General features: G+C 45.2%; 1 protein-coding gene across 1 annotated transcript in view; it reads left to right on the top strand.

Annotated features, from left to right (window-relative positions):
* The first annotated feature begins 11,519 nt into the window (after positions 1-11,519).
* Positions 11,520-19,725, top strand: part of LOC311241002 (keratin, type I cytoskeletal 50 kDa-like) — a 28,745-nt gene continuing 20,539 nt past the window's right edge. Inside the window, exons 1-2 of the mRNA XM_084329651.1 lie at positions 11,520-12,018; positions 15,244-15,326. Of these exons, the coding sequence (XP_084185777.1) occupies positions 11,566-12,018; positions 15,244-15,326 (536 nt within the window). The 5' untranslated portion in view covers positions 11,520-11,565. The remainder of the gene's footprint in view (positions 12,019-15,243; positions 15,327-19,725) is intronic.

Genomic DNA, 19,725 nt, shown 5'->3' with positions numbered 1-19,725 from the left:
TTAACTCTTAACATCCAAGGGCCCACATGTGGTACGATTCGCGACATGCCCGCCACTTTGCCGACCTCTAGCGGCTCGGGTGTACATTTCTTTTAATGCAATATATATAATTAAAGCCCTATTTGTTGCCTGTCGATTGCCGTTTCAGGCGACAAAATACGTTCAGCGGTTCTCGAGTTACATGCAGAGTACACGGCAACGACACATACACGACTCCCGGGGCTCTAGCTCCGTCAATCATTTGGCGATCTCGAAAATGTTTGGACAGGGTTGTAGCCAATGAGTGTGGCGTTCCAATTTTTTTTCATCTAATTAATTACAGGATTTGTAATTAATTAATCTAATTAATCGCATTTTAATCGCATAACCATTTTATGCCTGATATTCTATATTCTATAATTTCAAATTGCATGTGTCCGGATGGCAGAATTCAGTACTGTATCTACAAAACCTTCTGTTTAATCATCTTCCAACTATTAATTTGCTTAGATCTGTCAGGTCTGGTCAATTTGAGCATGGTGTTATTCACAGTCAAAGATAAAAAAAAATGTATTGATATTCTCATTTGGTTCATTACAATTTACTCAAAATAAAATTTTCATTCAATCAATCACAGCGCAGATTGATTGATTGAATGAAAATGTTATTAACAGATTGCAGAATGGGTACAATACAGTACGGCTCAATACACACAATTGTTAAGGGGATGCAGACCAGAGAAAGACTTTCGTCTTGTTTACATCAGGGTCCCCCATTTTCAATTCATAATGAATTGTAAGTAAGGGTGCAACTTGCACTGTGCAATCCATTCTTTGTGGATCTAGCCCACAGTATTTCTGACACTGGGAATACATTCCCTGAGATTCATAGATGTCCCTAGAATCAGATACCAAGAACATGCAAATGGACCATATTAAAAAAAGTCTGTAATGTGTATTCTACATTCTTATGGAATTAATGAGATACAAAAAAAATATATCTATTTTTTTAATTTTGAGTAAATTTTCATAACGCAATAATTTGCTGTGTAATTAATTAATCTAATTAACGCGATAAACTGACAGCCCTAATTATTATATTACAATAAAAGACAGCTCCGTCTTTTAATACACACATATAGTAACGTCAAATAAACACGTACAGTCCCCGCTGAAATAAAGGTTCTGCACGCACGTACCGGCAGTGATCTACAGCAGTGGTTTTCAACCAGTGGTAAAATACACATAAAAGATAGCCACTTGTACTATTCTGAGTAGATAATTCATCTGTATCGCAACGGAGTCACGGATCTGGTCGGCGCAGGTAGCATTATGTCGGGAAACATTTAATGAAATAAACAAATGTGAATTAAAGAATTTAAAACGAAGTTTAGCCTATTAAATCGTTGTATAAGCTTATAGCCTTTTTCGTGCTTATTTGAGAAGGGTCCACCTGCATAGCCGAAGAGCAACGCTCTCGGGGCCAAGATAGCCACTTATACTATTTTGAGAGAGACAGCAGAGAGACAGACAGCAGAGAGACAGACAGACAGACAGACACTTCCACAGTGTGTGTGTGTGTGTGTGTGTGTGTGTGTGTGTGTGTGTGTGTGTGTGTGTGTGTGTGTGTGTGTGTGTGTGTGTGTGTGTGTGTGTGTGTGTGTGTGTGTGTGTGTGTGTGTGTGTGTGTGTGTGTGTGTGTGTGTGTGTGTGTGTGTGTGTGTAGGTCGTATCGGTGTGAAGGCCGAGGATAAGGAAGCGGTTCTGTTAACCCTTTCCCTCCTGAGGAAGAACAGTAGAGATGCGTGCAGAGATTGAATCTTTCGTTTACCATGTTTCCCCCAAATCTACCCTGACCTGCATGCTGCTGCTACCTACACCCAATCTGTCCATCTCTCTCTCCCACCCTACAACCACTGCCTCTGGCTCGATGCTTCTGAGCTCCTCTCCTCTCCTGTCCTCTCCTCTCCTCTCCTCTCCTCTCCTCTCCTCTCCTCTCCTCTCCTCTCCTCTCCTCTCCTCTCCTCTCCTCTCCTCTCCTCTCCTCTCCTCTCCTCTCCTCTCCTCAACTCTCCTCTCCTCTCCTCAACTCTCCTCTCCTCTCCTCTCCTCTCCTCTCCTCTCCTCTCCTCTCCTCTCCTCTCCTCTCCTCTCCTCTCCTCTCCTCTCCTCTCCTCTCCTCTCCTCTCCTCTGCTCTCCTCAGATCTCCTGTCCTGTCCTGTCCTGTCCTGTCCTGTCCTGTCCTGTCCTGTCCTGTCCTGTCCTGTCCTGTCCTGTCCTGTCCTCTCCTCTCCCCTCCTCTCCTCTCCTCTCCTCTCCTCTCCTCTCCTCTCCTCTCCTCTCCTCTCCTCTCCTCTCCTCTCCTCTCCTCTCCTCTCCTCTCCTCTCCTCTCCTCTCCTCTCCTCTCCTCTCCTCTCATCTTCTCTGCTCTCCTCAGATCTCCTGTCCTCTCCTCACCTCTCATCTCCTCTCCTCTCCTCTCCTCTCCTCTCCTCTCCTCTCCTCTCCTCTCCTCTCCTCTCCTCACCTCTCCTCGCCTCACCTCTCCTCACCTCTCCTCACCTCTCCTCACCTCTCCTCTCCTCACCTCTCCTCTCCTCTCCTCTCCTCTCCTCTCCTCTCCTCTCCTCTCCTCTCCTCTCCTCTCCTCTCCTCTCCTCTCCTCTCCTCTCCTCTCCTCTCCTCTCCTCTCCTTTCTTCTCCACTCCTCATCTCCTCTCCTCTCCACTCCTCTCATCTGCTCTGCTCTCCTCTCCTCTCCTCTGCTCTCCTCTCCTCTGCTCTCCTCAGATCTCCTGTCCTGTCCTGTCCTGTCCTCTCCTCTCCTCTCCTCAGATTTCCTCTCCTCTCCTCTCCTCTCCTCTCCTCTCCTCTCCTCTCCTCTCCTCTCCTCTCCTCTCCTCTCCTCTCCTCTCCTCTCCTCTCCTCTCCTCTCCTCTCCTCTCCTCTCCTCTCCACTCCTCTCATCTCCTCTCCTGTCCTATGCTCTCCTCTCCTGTCTTCTCCTCTCATGTCCTCATCTCCTCTCCTCTCTACTCCTCTCCTCTCCTCTCCTCTCCTCTCCTCTCCTCTCCTCTCCTCTCCTCTCCTCTCCTCTCCTCTCCTCTCCTCACCTCTCCTCTCCTCTCCTCTCCTCTCCTCTCCTCTCCTCTCCTCTCCTCTCCTCTCCTCTCCCCTGCTCTCCTCAGATATCCTGTCCTCTCCTCTCCTCTCATCTTCTCTGCTCTCCTCAGATCTCCTGTCCTCACCTCTCCTCTCCTCTCCTCTCCTCTCCTCTCCTCTCCTCTCCTCTCCTCTCCTCTCCTCTCCTCTCCACTCCTCTCATCTCCTCTCCTCTCCTCTCCTCTCCTCTCCTCTCCTCTCCTCTCCTCTCCTCTCCTCTCCTCTCCTCTCCTCTCCTCTCCTCTCCTCTCCTCTCCACTCCTCTCATCTCCTCTCCTGTCCTCTGCTCTCCTCTCCTGTCTTCTTCTCTCATGTCCTCTCCTCTCCTGTCCTCTCCTCTCCACTTCTCTCCTCTCCTGTCCTCTCCTGTCTTCTCCTCTCCTCTCCTCTCCTCTCCTCTCCTCTCCTCTCCTCTCCTCTCCTCTCCTTTCTTCTCCACTCCTCATCTCCTCTCCTCTCCACTCCTCTCATCTGCTCTGCTCTCCTCTCCTCTCCTCTGCTCTCCTCTCCTCTGCTCTCCTCAGATCTCCTGTCCTGTCCTGTCCTGTCCTCTCCTCTCCTCTCCTCTCCTCTCCTCTCCTCTCCTCTCCTCTCCTCTCCTCTCCTCTCCTCTCCTCTCCTCTCCTCTCCTCTCCTCTCCTCTCCTCTCCTCTCCACTCCTCTCATCTCCTCTCCTGTCCTATGCTCTCCTCTCCTGTCTTCTCCTCTCATGTCCTCATCTCCTCTCCTCTCTACTCCTCTCCTCTCCTCTCCTCTCCTCTCCTCTCCTCTCCTCTCCTCTCCTCTCCTCTCCTCTCCTCTCCTCTCCTCTCCTCTCCTCTCCTCTCCTCACCTCTCCTCTCCTCTCCTCTCCTCTCCTCTCCTCTCCTCTCCTCTCCTCTCCTCTCCTCTCCTCTCCTCTCCTCTCCCCTGCTCTCCTCAGATATCCTGTCCTCTCCTCTCCTCTCATCTTCTCTGCTCTCCTCAGATCTCCTGTCCTCACCTCTCCTCTCCTCTCCTCTCCTCTCCTCTCCTCTCCTCTCCTCTCCTCTCCTCTCCTCTCCTCTCCTCTCCTCACCTCGCCTCACCTCTCCTCACCTCTCCTCTCCTCTCCTCTCCTCTCCTCTCCTCTCCTCTCCTTTCTTCTCCACTCCTCATCTCCTCTCCTCTCCACTCCTCTCATCTCCTCTCCTCTCCTCTCCTCTCCTCTCCTCTCCTCTCCTCTCCTCTCCTCTCCTCTCCTCTCCTCTCCTCTCCTCTCCTCTCCTCTCCTCTCCTCTCCTCTCCTCTCCTCTCCTCTGCTCTCCTCAGATCTCCTGTCCTGTCCTGTCCTCTCCTCAGATCTCCTCTCCTCTCCTCTCCTCTCCTCTCCTCTCCTCTCCTCTCCTCTCCTCTCCTCTCCTCTCCTCTCCACTCCTCTCCTCTCCTCTCCTCTCCTCTCCTCTCCTCTCCTCTCCTCTCCTCTCCTCTCCTCTCCTCTCATCTCCTCTCCTGTCCTCTGCTCTCCTCTCCTGTCTTCTTCTCTCATGTCCTCTCCTCTCCTGTCATCTCCTCTCCTCTCCTGTCCTCTCCTGTCTTCTCCTGTCCTCTCCTGTCCTCTCCTCTCCTCTTCTCTCCTGTCCTCTCTTCTCCTCTCCTCTCCTCTCCTCTCCTCTCCTCTCCTCTCCTCTCCTCTCCTCTCCTCTCCTCTCCTCTCCTCTCCTCTCCTCTCCTCTCCTCTCCTCTCCTCTCCTCTCCTCTCCACTCCTCTCATCTCCTCTCCTGTCCTCTGCTCTCCTCTCCTGTCTTCTTCTCTCATGTCCTCTCCTCTCCTGTCCTCTCCTCTCCACTTCTCTCCTCTCCTGTCCTCTCCTGTCTTCTCCTGTCCTCTCCTCTCCTCTCCTCTCCTCTCCTCTCCTCTCCTCTCCTCTCCTCTCCTCTCCTCTCCTCTCCTCTCCTCTCCTCTCCTCTCCTCTCCTCTCCTCTCCTCTCCTCTCCTGACCTCTCCTCTCTTATGACTGTAGTACAATAGTAATAGTAATAATAAGATGACTAGAATAGACATGGTAAAAATAGACATGTTAATAAATCTCGTGCCGTTTCCAAACCAGGCAGTGATGTTCCCAGTCAGAATGCTCTACAGCCCATGAAGAAAGCTACATTACTGAGAAAAGTTGCCATCGTTAATATACTTTGATTTAAATGTCTCAAGCTATAATCTTCTGTGCAATAATATACATTTCCTTAGGTTTTAAATTTTTTTTATTTTAAGAAAACCTTTTACCCGGAGACAACCGAATGAAACCAATAGATAAGAGGTTGCTGTTACAATGATGCTTGCATGTCATAAAGATAATAAACCTCACGTTATCAAAATAGATTTGACTATGATGTAGGGGAATTCTACTTTGGTCAAACGTTAGCACACTATTGATGTTTGATACCAGTGTATTAAAAGACGGAGCGGTTACTGCGTGCAGAACCTTTATTTCAGCAGGAACTGTACAGTATGTGTTTATTTGATGTTACAGACGTGTACTGCAGTGAAAGGGTTAAGTTTAACTTTAACCATGGTCTAGCATGATAAAGGCTCGCCAAATGCTGAAATAAGGTCCTATGTTCCCCGGGTCCCATGTTCCCCGGTAGCAATAAAGGCTCGCCAAATGCTGAAATAAGGTCCTATGTTCCCCGGGTCCTATGTTCCCCGGTAGCGATTAAGGCTTGCCACCCCAGCGCACGTACCGGCAGTGATCTACAGCAGTGGTTTTCAACAGTGTTGCGTTGCTCATATCAACACTGGTTGCACGCACGCTAATGACGCCACGTGGCGCATGCTCCCGCGCATGCGCATAAATGTTCCCTCGCATAAGGACAGACTAAAGACAGTGCCTAATTGCCTTTACGAATGGAATGTAACACCTGACGACCGGCGCTATTGATATGCAAAGTAGCCAGGTGGGTACTGGGAGTTGGCGCCTCAGTCGAGTGCAGTGCATTCCTGTGTGCACGCGCGTGCACATCTGTGCATGTGCGTGCACGCGCTTCTGCTCACAAAACTTTGGTTGCACGGAGTGCAACCCCGTCCCATGAGCAACGCATCACTGGTTTTCAACCAGTGGTAAAATATAGGTAGCATTATGTCGGGAAACATTTTATGAAATAAACAAATGTGAATTAAATAATTTAAAACGAAGTTTAGCCTATTAAATCGTTTTATAAGCTTATAGCCTTTTTGGTGCTTATTTGAGAAGGGTCCAGCTGCATAGCCGGAAGCAACGCTCTCAGGGCCAAGATAGCCACTTATACTATTTTGATAAGATAATTCATCTGTATCGCAACGGAGCCACGGATCTGGTCGGGGCAGGTAGCATTATGTCGGGAAAATTTTTATGAAATAAACAAATGTGAATTAAAGAATTTAAAACAAAGTTTAGCCTATTAAATCGTTTTATAAGCGTATAGCATTTTTCGTGCTTATTTGAGAAGGGTCCAGCTGCGAGGACTGCGAGGAGGGGGAATTACAACCACTGCAAGCAAAACTTTCACTGCAGTGCACAGCTGTAACCATGAAAAGGCACAGGTTAACCCTTTCACTGCAGTACACGGCTGTAACCATGAAAAGGCACACGTTAACCCTTTCACTGCAGTACACGGCTGTAACCATGAAAAGGCACACGTTAACCCTTTCACTGCAGTACACGGCTGTAACCATGAAAAGGCACACGTTAACCCTTTCACTGCAGTACACGGCTGTAACCATGAAAAGGCACATGTTAACCCTTTCACTGCAGTACACGGCTGTAACCATGAAAAGGCACACGTTAACCCTTTCACTGCAGTACACGGCTGTAACCATGAAAAGGCACACGTTAACCCTTTCACTGCAGTACACGGCTGTAACCATGAAAAGGCACACGTTAACCCTTTCACTGCAGTACACGGCTGTAACCATGAAAAGGCACAGGTTAACCCTTTCACTGCAGTACACGGCTGTAACCATGAAAAGGCACATGTTAACCCTTTCACTGCAGTACACGGCTGTAACATCAAATAAACACGTACAGTCCCCGCTGAAATAAAGGTTCTGCACGCAGTAACAGCTCCGTCTTTAAATTTTTATTAGAATAACTGGTCTTCACCGAATAGATAAAGGTTAAATCAAAATAAATACAAATTAAAAACAGAATTATATCTCTCCACATTCGTCTTGGCACTGGCAGCCGGCTTGTTACCTAACATCTGTTTTAAATATTCAAACTTTATCACTTGACAGGAATGTCTTGTGTTCGATATTCCCTGTTAACACAGAACTAGGGAACACAGTTTAGTATAATACAATAAATTGTGTTTCTGTATTAGAATAACTGGTCCCTCCACATTCGTCTTGGTACTGGCAGCCGGCTTGAACCATGGACAGCACCTGGCTGAAACACACACCGGCCGAGTCATTATTATAGCATTGGTGCATTGCATTGGTAATACAATATATTATGATACAATCTAGTTGTTCTAATCTAAACAAAGTTTGATCTTACCTTAATTGTTCTTCACTTTATATTTGTCGTTTGAGCGTGCAGCTTCCAGCAGAGCCTTATTCTTCATTACGCGACTGTAGAATTCAATACAACTGTATCCGAAGTTGGTCTTGATTTGGATTTCAGCCTTAATTAGCTCCACACTGCACCGGTTTCGTTGGTCGGTCCACGCCATTGCCATCAGGGAAAACACCCTCTCGACGAACGCGTTAGTAACAGGGATGCTGAGGAGAAACGATTCAAGGAGCAGTCATATTTGGCGTCTTTGTGCCTTTAAGCACGGTTGACCAATTCACTCCAACACTGTCTCTTCTCTCCACAATTTCTCGCTGTCGTGGCAGTGTCAGACAATACTCTTCGTAGAGTTCGTCCATGTCCAGTTTCTGTTTGATCTGGAGGGCCTCCACAGCATCACACAGATGGGAGAACATGACCTCCCTCTTCAGTGCCATACTTGCCACATGCTTTTGGTAGTTGTCGTCGGAGAAGTCGTACCACTTTTCGAGCTAGGTGAGTGCAGACTTGTAGAACTTTAAAATAAATCCTACTTGATTGCTGATGCCTTTGTGTTTGGACATCTTTGGAGAGTGGCACTGACTGGTCTCCACTCCAAATAATGCATCCACCTGTCGCTGCTGGAGCTTGGTCCTGAGAGTGGACATGATCTCATATAGCTCACAGACAGTCACACCATCTCCCTCCAATAGCGGCACAACATCATGGAATGTCTTCAGCCCATTCTGGAGGAAGGACAGATAGGCCTGTAGCTCAAGGGGTTGTCCATCTCCGTCCTGATCCTTTTCAAATAGCCGCCACAGTAACTTTGGGCATTGGTCCTCTCCCAGTGACAAGAAGTAGCTTTTGATAGCTGGCCAGCTGTCATGTAGTCTTTTCACAGTCTGCTTAGCCATCTTGTGGGTACGTGCCTCAGCACAGTCATATAGTCCTCTTCCACAAATGCAAACACTGCTCTCAATATCTCAGTGATAGAGGGAAAAGTTTTATGGTGCCATGATTGGAAGCATCAGAAGCGACAGAAAATAATAACTGGTCTTCACTGAATATATTGGTTAAATCAATGCAGTGAAAGGGTTAACGTGTGCCTTTTCTGGTTACAGCCGTGTACTGCAGTGAAAGGGTTAACGTGTGCCTTTTCTGGTTACAGCCGTGTACTGCAGTGAAAGGGTTAACGGGTGCCTTTTCATGGTTACAGCCGTGCACTGCAGTGAAAGGGTTAACGTGTGCCTTTTCTGGTTACAGCCGTGTACTGCAGTGAAAGGGTTAACGTGTGCCTTTTCTGGTTACAGCCGTGTACTGCAGTGAAAGGGTTAACCTGTGCCTTTTCATGGTTACAGCCGTGTACTGCAGTGAAAGGGTTAACGTGTGCCTTTTCATGGTTACAGCCGTGTACTGCAGTGAAAGGGTTAACGTGTGCCTTTTCATGGTTACAGCCGTGTACTGCAGTGAAAGGGTTAACGTGTGCCTTTTCATGGTTACAGCCGTGTACTGCAGTGAAAGGGTTAACGTGTGCCTTTTCTGGTTACAGCCGTGTACTGCAGTGAAAGGGTTAACGTGTGCCTTTTCATGGTTACAGCCGTGTACTGCAGTGAAAGGGTTAACGTGTGCCTTTTCTGGTTACAGCCGTGTACTGCAGTGAAAGGGTTAACGTGTGCCTTTTCTGGTTACAGCCGTGTACTGCAGTGAAAGGGTTAACCTGTGCCTTTTCATGGTTACAGCCGTGTACTGCAGTGAAAGGGTTAACGTGTGCCTTTTCATGGTTACAGCCGTGTACTGCAGTGAAAGGGTTAACGTGTGCCTTTTCATGGTTACAGCCGTGCACTGCAGTGAAAGGGTTAACGTGTGCCTTTTCATGGTTACAGCCGTGCACTGCAGTGAAAGGGTTAACGTGTGCCTTTTCATGGTTACAGCCGTGCACTGCAGTGAAAGGGTTAACGTGTGCCTTTTCATGGTTACAGCCGTGCACTGCAGTGAAAGGGTTAACGTGTGCCTTTTCATGGTTACAGCCGTGTACTGCAGTGAAAGGGTTAACGTGTGCCTTTTCATGGTTACAGCCGTGTACTGCAGTGAAAGGGTTAACGTGTGCCTTTTCATGGTTACAGCCGTGTACTGCAGTGAAAGGGTTAACGTGTGCCTTTTCATGGTTACAGCCGTGCACTGCAGTGAAAGTTTTGCTTGCAGTGGTTGTAATTCCCCCTCCTTGCAGTCCTCGCAGCTGGACCCTTCTCAAATAAGCACGAAAAATGCTATACGCTTATAAAACGATTTAATAGGCTAAACTTTGTTTTAAATTCTTTAATTCACATTTGTTTATTTCATAAAAATGTTCCCGACATAATGCTACCTGCCCCGACCAGATCCGTGGCTCCGTTGCGATACAGATGAATTATCTTATCAAAATAGTATAAGTGGCTATCTTGGCCCTGAGAGCGTTGCTTCCGGCTATGCAGCTGGACCCTTCTCAAATAAGCACCAAAAAGGCTATAAGCTTATAAAACGATTTAATAGGCTAAACTTCGTTTTAAATTATTTAATTCACATTTGTTTATTTCATAAAATGTTTCCCGACATAATGCTACCTATATTTTACCACTGGTTGAAAACCAGTGATGCGTTGCTCATGGGACGGGGTTGCACTCCGTGCAACCAAAGTTTTGTGAGCAGAAGCGCGTGCACGCACATGCACAGATGTGCACGCGCGTGCACACAGGAATGCACTGCACTCGACTGAGGCGCCAACTCCCAGTACCCACCTGGCTACTTTGCATATCAATAGCGCCGGTCGTCAGGTGTTACATTCCATTCGTAAAGGCAATTAGGCACTGTCTTTAGTCTGTCCTTATGCGAGGGAACATTTATGCGCATGCGCGGGAGCGTGCGCCACGTGGCGTCATTAGCGTGCGTGCAACCAGTGTTGATATGAGCAACGCAACACTGTTGAAAACCACTGCTGTAGATCACTGCCGGTACGTGCGCTGGGGTGGCAAGCCTTAATCGCTACCGGGGAACATAGGACCCGGGGAACATAGGACCTTATTTCAGCATTTGGCGAGCCTTTATTGCTACCGGGGAACATGGGACCCGGGGAACATAGGACCTTATTTCAGCATTTGGCGAGCCTTTATCATGCTAGACCATGGCTAGCCCCAGCCTGACATAGTTAATGGAGACAAGGCAATAGTTGGCTATATTCACCTCATACTATTCACTTGGTTAGCATATCTACAACTTTAACTTTAAACTTTAACTTTAAAAACTTTAACTTTAAACTTTAATCTATCTATCCGCAGTTGCTATTTCTGAGATGGCGACAGCAGAAGGTAACTGTGCTGCTACCGTCCCTCGAACTAAACCAGAAGTTTATAGAACAACTGACGGCCAAGTTATTGTCGAGGATGAACTATTACATTTCCTCGTCATTAAGATGAGTACTCTCAGTCAAGACGACATTGTATTGTTGGCCACTAACAATATCAGTTCAGAGTGGATTGAATCGTCGAAGAAACTGCTGTTTGAATTGTGTCCTACCACCTCGCAATGCTGTGTCTCACACAAAGGGTCACATAAGGACGTAAAAAACATCAAAGCTTGCCTCAACTAAGGTATTGAACGAATGCGGAGAGGATATACTAGTCTCGCATTACCTAGATGAGCTACCTCCAATTTCGTATGACAACATTGACGTCTCAACACTGTAAAAAAAAAAAGATAATTGATGTGTTTGTCATGGAGCCGCCTGGCCTGTCAGGGCTGTTGTTAAAGACTGATTGACGGCACTCACAATGTCATTGTTCTCAAATGGTTTAAAAGGAAGTGAGAGTTCCTCGCCTCTGCACACACTCTCTCTCTCTCTCTCTCTCCGTATCTCTCTCTCTCTCCCAGAGCAGATAGACACCACATCATTCCTGCATCATGGCAAGGCGTTCCTCCTTCTCCAGCGGCTCTCTGATGGGCTCTAGTGGCTCCCGCAGTGGCGGAGGCCTCTTTACTCAGAAGGCTGGTAGTGTGTACGGGGGCGGAGGAGCTTATGGAGTGCACATCTCCAGCGTCCCCCAAAGCTTCAATTGCGATGCATTTCGGTGGCAGTACGGTGGCGGTGGTGGTGGCGGTGGTGGCGGCGGTGGCGGCGGTGGCGGCGGTGGCGGTGGTGGCGGTGGTGGCGGCGGCTCCCAGATCGGCAACGAAAAGTTCACCATGCAGAACTTGAACGACCGTCTGGCCAACTACCTGGTCAAGGTGCACACCCTGGAGACGGCCAACGCTGAGCTGGAGCTGAAGATCAGACAGTTCCTGGAGAGCAAGGCCGGCCCCATGGTCAGAGAGTACGATGCCTATCAGGTCACCATCAGAGACCTCGGAGACAAGGTAATGCCATGGGGGAGGGGGTTCTCAGATGTCCCATATTATGTGAACCTGTCTGCAACCTGAGATGAAATGGAATGTGATTTAAAACCAAGGGAAGGTTTTCTGATGCCCTTCTTCCTCGATGCTCTGCATTTAGCTTCACTTATTTTCTACTGTTTGCCACACAGAGTAGCATCCTTACACGGGGAAAAGTGCCTTGCTCAAGGGCACTTCAACAGCAGGTGTTGAGACAGGGGAAGTGTTAGCGCTCGGCTACATTGATCCATCACCTGAACAGACAGACATTTTACGGAAGGCATTGCTGTCCATTGGTATCTTTTTGGTAACACTTTATAATACAGTGATGCTATTTTTAAAACACAGTCCGTGTTGTACAGTGTAATTACCCAGAACCTACACTAACTTACACATTATTTCACCGTAGGCTGTATTATAAGTGTTATCTTCTTTTTTAATTAGAACGTTAATAATGTGTTTGCAGAGATGACAGCGATGACATGCTGAAATGACATTCATCCTCACTGAACATTACTGTCCGTGAAAACAGACACAAATCTAGCAGAAACGGACACGTCATCAAAGTCAAAAGTCAAAGTCAGCTTCTCATAATGTGCAAGACATACAGAGAAATGAAATTGTGTTCCCCCCTTCCCACGGTGTATATAAAAAAAGATCTAATATAAACATAAAGTAACATATAGGACACTATAAACATATTAAGTAACATATTGAACACGATGTACATACACTATACAGGACAGTATAAACAGTGGCTAAATTTTTTTTATGTATGATTGAAATAAATATAGGAGGTAAAAGAGAACTTAGTGCAAATATTCTTTTAGCAGCAGTGGTACATTAGTAGGTATAACTCATAAATAATGGCAGTATTGATTGATTGATTGATTGAAAAGTTTATTAACAGATTGCAGAATGGGTACAGTACAGTACAGCTCAATACATACAATTGTTAAGAGGATGCAGACCTGAGAAAGACTTTCGTCTTGTTTCCATCAGGGTCCCCCATTTTCAATTCATCATATGACACACATGACATACAGATAGACAGTACTGCTACATCTATACATTTATGACATACCAGATTTTCAAATACAGTACTGTTTGTGATACTAAAAAAATCCAGAAGAAGAGTATATACATTTGACATAGAAACTGTGCATTGGGGGAGGTTGGGTAGGTGGGGTGGGGCTGTACATTGGAGGTGGGGGGGGGGGGGGGGGGGGGGGGGGGTTGGGTAGGGGGGGGGGGACACTGTACATTGGAATACTGACATACATTTGACATGGAAACTGTACATTGGAGGAGGTTGGGTAGGTGTTGGGTTGGGTGGGGCTGTACATTGGAATACTGACAAAGCCATGCTTGGTCTTTATTGTACAACTGGGTTAGGACATTTGTAGGGGCCAGTTTTGAATTGCAGTCTCCCGTAGGTGTTCTTTGAGAGTGTTTTTGAAGGTGGGTAGTGATAATACAATAATACAATAATGGCAGTGAGATGATAGATATGGCAGTAAACTAATATAATCTAAACTAAAATAATGGTAAAGTGGCAGTGAGTTTGTGAAGTGGCAGTGTGTGTCTGTGTGTGTGTCAGTGGTGGTGGGGGGGGGGGTCATCATCCCTGTCCAGACAGATGTTGAAAGACGAATTAAAGACTCAACGAATCGACGTAGCCGGGAGGGGCCACGACTCGTTCACTGCCTCCTTCCAGGTTTCCCTGCCAGCCTTGATCATAAGCCCACTTCTACAACCAATAAGCTACTGCTGCCCCCCAATATAATCAAACATTTGGTTAAATGCAGCCATCAAATCTACCTGTATCATGGCATGCACCAGTCAAAGACAACAAGTAGGAAGGTGATGTCATTATTTTCAAGCACCCATGCTTGTCTCTGCCTTGCTTGATTGACCGGTATCTTCTTATTTAAAGGGGAACTATCTTATAAATGGCCTTTTTCAGTGTTTAGTATTGTTTCCTAGCTATGTGGACTTATATTAATAGGATCTATGTCTCTAATTCTCATATTGGCGCATTCTTCCAATTCTCCTCTCACAATATTCACCCTCACTGAACTGAGTCATCTGAAAATGTGCATATAATGTGCATATATATGTGATGTCAGAGATTTCTCAGCTGCATAATAATGTGGCAGTTGATGTGGCAGTTGGCACCAGGCCACACAGTGGTTGGAGCCCAGCCTCAAAACGGCTTAAGATCTTGAGGTAGAAAAATGCTGTTTTTGAGTACTTGATTAGAAATACAAAACAATGCATTTAAGAAAAAATAACTTACAGAGGTGTTCCATAGACTCACAGGAATTGTGTAAAAGTGCCCAAATAGTGAAATAAATAGTAAAATAGTTCCCCTTTAAGGTCCTCCTCCTTATATACAAAGCACTAAATGGAACAGGACCAAGCTACGTTGCCAATTCTCTTGTCAGATATGTGTCCCCAAGAACAAGGATCATCTACTACTGGTTTATTGAAGGGTCCCAACAGCAGCCAAAAGAAAATCGGCGATGCAGCCTTTGCTAAGGACCATTAGGGAGGCACCTCTTCAGCTTGGCCTTTTAATAAATGTTGCCACTTAGACTCATTACATCCACACTGTGATTATTGTACTGTAAATGGGAGCTATTTTTATTGCACTGCATATATTCTGTCTATTTTATACTAATTGCATGATTGTTTGTCCATTTATGTCAATTGTACTATTGTGAAGCACACTATTTGTATGAAATGTGCTGGTTTATTGTTATTATTATTATTATTATTATTATTATTATTATTATTATTATTATTATTATTATTATTATTATTATTATTATTATTATTATTATTATTATTATTATTATTATTATTATTATTATTATTATTATTATTATTATTATTATTATTATTATTATTATTATTATTATTATTATTATTATTATTATTATTATTATTATTATTATTATTATTATTATTATTATTATTATTATTATTATTATTATTATTATTATTATTATTATTATTATTATTATTATTATTATTATTATTATTATTATTATTATTATTATTATTATTATTATTATTATTATTATTATTATTATTATTATTATTATTATTATTATTATTATTATTATTATTATTATTATTATTATAGTTCCTATATTATTTGCAATTGGAGATGTCACTCTAAATGAATCTGTTCCATGTGCTCAGATCCAGGCTGCTATCCGCCTGAACGGCAGTCTTCTCCTCAGCATCGACAACACTAGGCTGGCCTTTGGTGACTTCGAGATGAAGTGAGTATCACTGAGTTTCACACAGAGGCCAAACAAAATGACCTTTTAAGCTAAACTGAGCTGAAGCTATTGTCAAGTCATCCTATTTGACACCAGGTTTGAATGAAAAGTACTGCTGCTAACGGATACAACATATAACCCTTTTGTTATATCCCGGACAAAAGTTAAAGGGGCACTTCACCAAAGAAATGTATGAGTTAATTTGCACATAATCTCACACATCCAAAAACTCTTCAACAGTTTTGCACACATTGATTTAGTTTGACAATTAGTTTTTTATTTAGTTTATGAGACTACATTTGTTTGAATATGGCCACCAGTGATGTCATCGGCGACATTGAATCCTTGTGTTGTGTTAAGTTAAATAAAATGATAAGGTAGCAGTCCCTATAAGACAAGGTATTTATAGTTTCGCCTACTGTGAGAACAGGAGCATGGAGGATGCTATCTCCTACAAGCTACATTCCACCCTCTCCCACCTGGACAGGCCCGGACTGGCCATCGGGAGCACTGGAATATAAAAATTATATTAAAAAAAAAAAAAAAAAAAAAAAAAAACGTTTTTTTATTATTATTTTTTTTATTTTTTTTTGCCAGGCCATTGTTTCTAGTTGTGGCGGCGGCGCGGCGCGATAGTTAGATAACCTAGGTGGGTGGGGGAACAACCAGGATTTCACTGTCTGCGACAGAGTTGGAGAACTATCTGACTCTCTCCCTCACGCGGACACACACACACAATGGACCCGTGCTGCCGCTTGTGATTGGTGGAGGCGGGACCAGGCGATACAACTGATTGACAGCGGAGGCGGCGAATGGAATGGCAGACGGCACTCAGATGCAGAATAACAGCCAGGCAGTGAGCCAGGTAGTGAGGGACTCGGGAGAGATCAGAGAGCGAAAGTCAATTAACGTTGATGTCAAGATGGACAGTGGAAGAAAGAGAAAGGGTGGAGGAGAGAGGGATAAAACAAAGAAAAAGAAAGGCCCTTACAGGAGAGAGTGGTATTATAATAGTAAATAGAAAAATATGTTGTGCTCTTGCTTTTTTCTTTTTGAAGGTGGAGAGAGTAGCATTGCTAGTGCCACAACAGTTTTATTTGAGGTCCATAACAGTACATTGTACTAAACAATTGTTGGCTCATTAGTTTGTGATTCACATGCACTAAAATTCACCAGAATGCAGGAAATTAAGTCTTTGTAACAAAAAATGTCCTGGTGGGGGACCCCCAGACCCCCAGCTTAAAAAGTGGCCTGATTGGGGCTATATTTCGCGCTATATCTCCCGGTATGAATTATTTCTCCAGTCCGGCCCTGCACCTGGATGAGAGCAATACCCATGTGAGAATGCTGTTTCTCAAGTTTCTTTAATAGTTGTCATACAGAAGTACAGAATACTTTCATACAAAATGCTTCTTACTGTTACGCTCCAGAGACTGTGCTAGACAAGATAGTATCAAATAACATAGTATAGCATGTAATTTAGAAGAAGAAAATGAGGTCACAGTGTTCGGTATAGACATATGTACAATGTTCTGAGTTACCATATAATATACAATACTATGCAGTGTACTAATGTACAGTACTATATAGTGCAAAGCAGAAATGGGATGAGGTACAATTTAGGTACAATTTACAGTAAGGTGTACGAGTTGTAGTGCAATCCTTCATCAATAAATATAAAGTGTGGGGAGTGGGTGCTACAGTGTGTTTGTTTAAAGTGGGTGTGTGCTATAAAGTGTGTGGAGTGGGTGCTACAGTGTGTTTGTTTAAAGTGAGTGTGTGCTATAAAGTGTGTGGAGTGGGTGCTACAGTGTGTTTGTTTAAAGTGAGTGTGTGCGTGTGGATGTGTGTGCTATGTGCGTTTGGTGGTTGTTGTTGTGTAGTGTTCATTGTTCGTTTAGCAGCCTGATGGCCTGGGGATAGAAGCTTCTTCTGAGTCTTTCTGTGCTCGCCTTGAGACTCCGGTATCGCTTGCCTGACCGCAGCAGTTCAAAGAGGCAGTTGTTCGGGTGACTGGAGTCTTTAATGATTCTCTTAGCCTTGCCCTTGCAACGCTTGTAGTAAATGTTCTGGAGGGTGGGGAGCCCCCCTCCAATTGTGCGTTCGGCTGAACGTGTCACTCTTTGTAGTCTGCTTCGGTCTTGTGCAGTGCTATTCCAAAACCAGGAGGTGATGTTGCCGGTCAAGATGCTCTCTATTGTACATGAGTAGAAGTTCTTAAGGATCTTCTGACTGACTTGGAACTTCCTTAGGCGCCTGAGGAAGTAGAGGCGTTGTCGTGCCTTCTTCACAACACTGTCAATGTGTGTGGTCCATGTCAAGTCCTCGGATATGTAGGCTCCGAGGTACTTAAAGCTGTTGACTCTCTCAACCGGTGCCCCATCGATGCTGAGGGGGCTGTAGTCCTTGACCCCCGACCTCCTGAAGTCCACAATCATCTCCTTTGTTTTGCTGACGTTCAGGGAGAGGCTGTTTTCCTGGCACCATCCCGCCAGGACCTTGACCTCTTCCAGGTAGGCCCTCTCGTCGTTGGCAGAGATCAGGCCCACCACCACTGTGTCGTCAGCAAATTTGATGATTGTATTGCTACTCCGCTGAGCCACACAGTCGTGTGTGTACAGGGAGTAGAGGAGGGGACTCAGAACACAGCCCTGGGGGGCCCCTATGTTGAGGGTGATGGATGAGGAGGTGCAGTTGCCTGCTCTCACCACCTGGGGTCTGCCAGTCAGGAAGTCCAAGACCCACTGGCAGAGGTCATAGTTCAAGCCCAGGTCCCTGAGCTTGGCTATGAGTATGGAGGGGACTATGGTATTGAATGCTGAGCTGTAGTCGATGAATAGCATTCTCACATAGTTCCCCTGCCTCTTGTCCTCTTGTTCATTGTGGACATCAGGAAGACTAGATGCCCCGATCCATATCAATGGTATGGAGGTTGAGCGTGTCTCCATCTTAGAATTCCTGGGAGTCCACATCTCCAAGGACCTCTCTTAGACCCTCAACACCTCATCACTGATCAAGAACGCTTACCAATGCCTCTTCTTCCTGAGGAGACAGAGGAAATTCTGGGGAACTTTTACCGGTGCACCATAGAAAGCATTCTCATCAACTACAGTACATCACAGTCTGGTACGGCAACTGGACTGCCTCAGACCGGAAAGCACTGCAGAGGGTGGTGAAAATCACCCGGTACATCACTCCCTACTATTTGTTTTCAAAAAGCAACAAGGCTTTTGAGGCGATGAAATCACTGCGCCCAGGCAGCAGTGGACCAGCAACATTTATTTTTATATAGTATATATCTGCTTAGAAAACGAAAATTATTTTAAAATATTGAATTTTTTGTACGTGGTAAACAAGGTCACAACATGTTTACATGAACGTTTTGGAGTTGTATTTGCAGGGCCGGACCTGGCACATTTGGCGCCCTAGGCAAGCTTCACCACTGCACCAACACGCCAACTTTTTGGGAAATTTGCTTATTTGCTATCTACCCTGGAGTTAGACAAGCAGATACATATACCCTTTTCTTCTCTCTGCATGCATTAGGCTTAGGGAACAGCCGCACTGTTAGCCTAGCTTTGCGTCATTCACTGGAAGTAGGTGTGCAGTGTAGCCTAGTTCCCAACAGTCACGAAATACACTCCAAATACAACTCCAAAACCTTCCTGTAAACATGTTGTGACCTGTGTATTTACCACGTGAAGAATTTGACATTTTCGTTTTCTAAGCAGATATATACTCAGAATATTTCTTTGCCAAACTACTGCTGCCTGGGCGCAGTGATTTAATCACCTCAAAGGCCCCGTTTTTCAAAAAGCAACAGGGCTTTTGAGGTGATGTTTTTTGAGGTTAAGTGATCACTTTAACGACATACTTGTAACACTAACCAACCACAACAGAGACAGAGAACAGGAGCCAAAAATATAGCATAGGCCAACAGGTGCCTTATCTATTCTGGTCCTGATCAGGGGATTTGTTTGAGGAGTCAAGCCTGCAGGGCTGTGTTCACTAACACACGATTAAGACAAGATAAGATAAGATAAGATAAGATGTTTTATTCATCCCCTTGGGCCTTGGGGATATTTTGGGCGTCATACCAGCATGAGGGAGATGAGTTACAGGTATGGGCAGGGTAATAGAAGAAAGACATAAATATAGGCAATACGATTAAATCTGAATATAAAATAATGTGTAAAATAAACAGTATACACAAGGTGAAGGTGAAGATCTATAGGCTAACTGGCATGCCTTGCACATCCCTTGCACATGACTTGCTCTAAGGGGAGCATTGCCCACTGCGTCGGACATTAAAGAGGAATGTTGTTTATAGGGTTTAGAGCAAGGTGACCATGTGCCAACTTAATATGACTCCAGGCAAGAAATACCTATATTGTAGCTA

Source organism: Notolepis coatsorum (assembly GCF_963971535.1).
Source record: "Notolepis coatsorum genome assembly, chromosome: 14".
Lineage (NCBI taxonomy): Eukaryota > Metazoa > Chordata > Actinopteri > Aulopiformes > Paralepididae > Notolepis > Notolepis coatsorum.
This window is presented reverse-complemented; position numbering and strand designations above follow the sequence as displayed.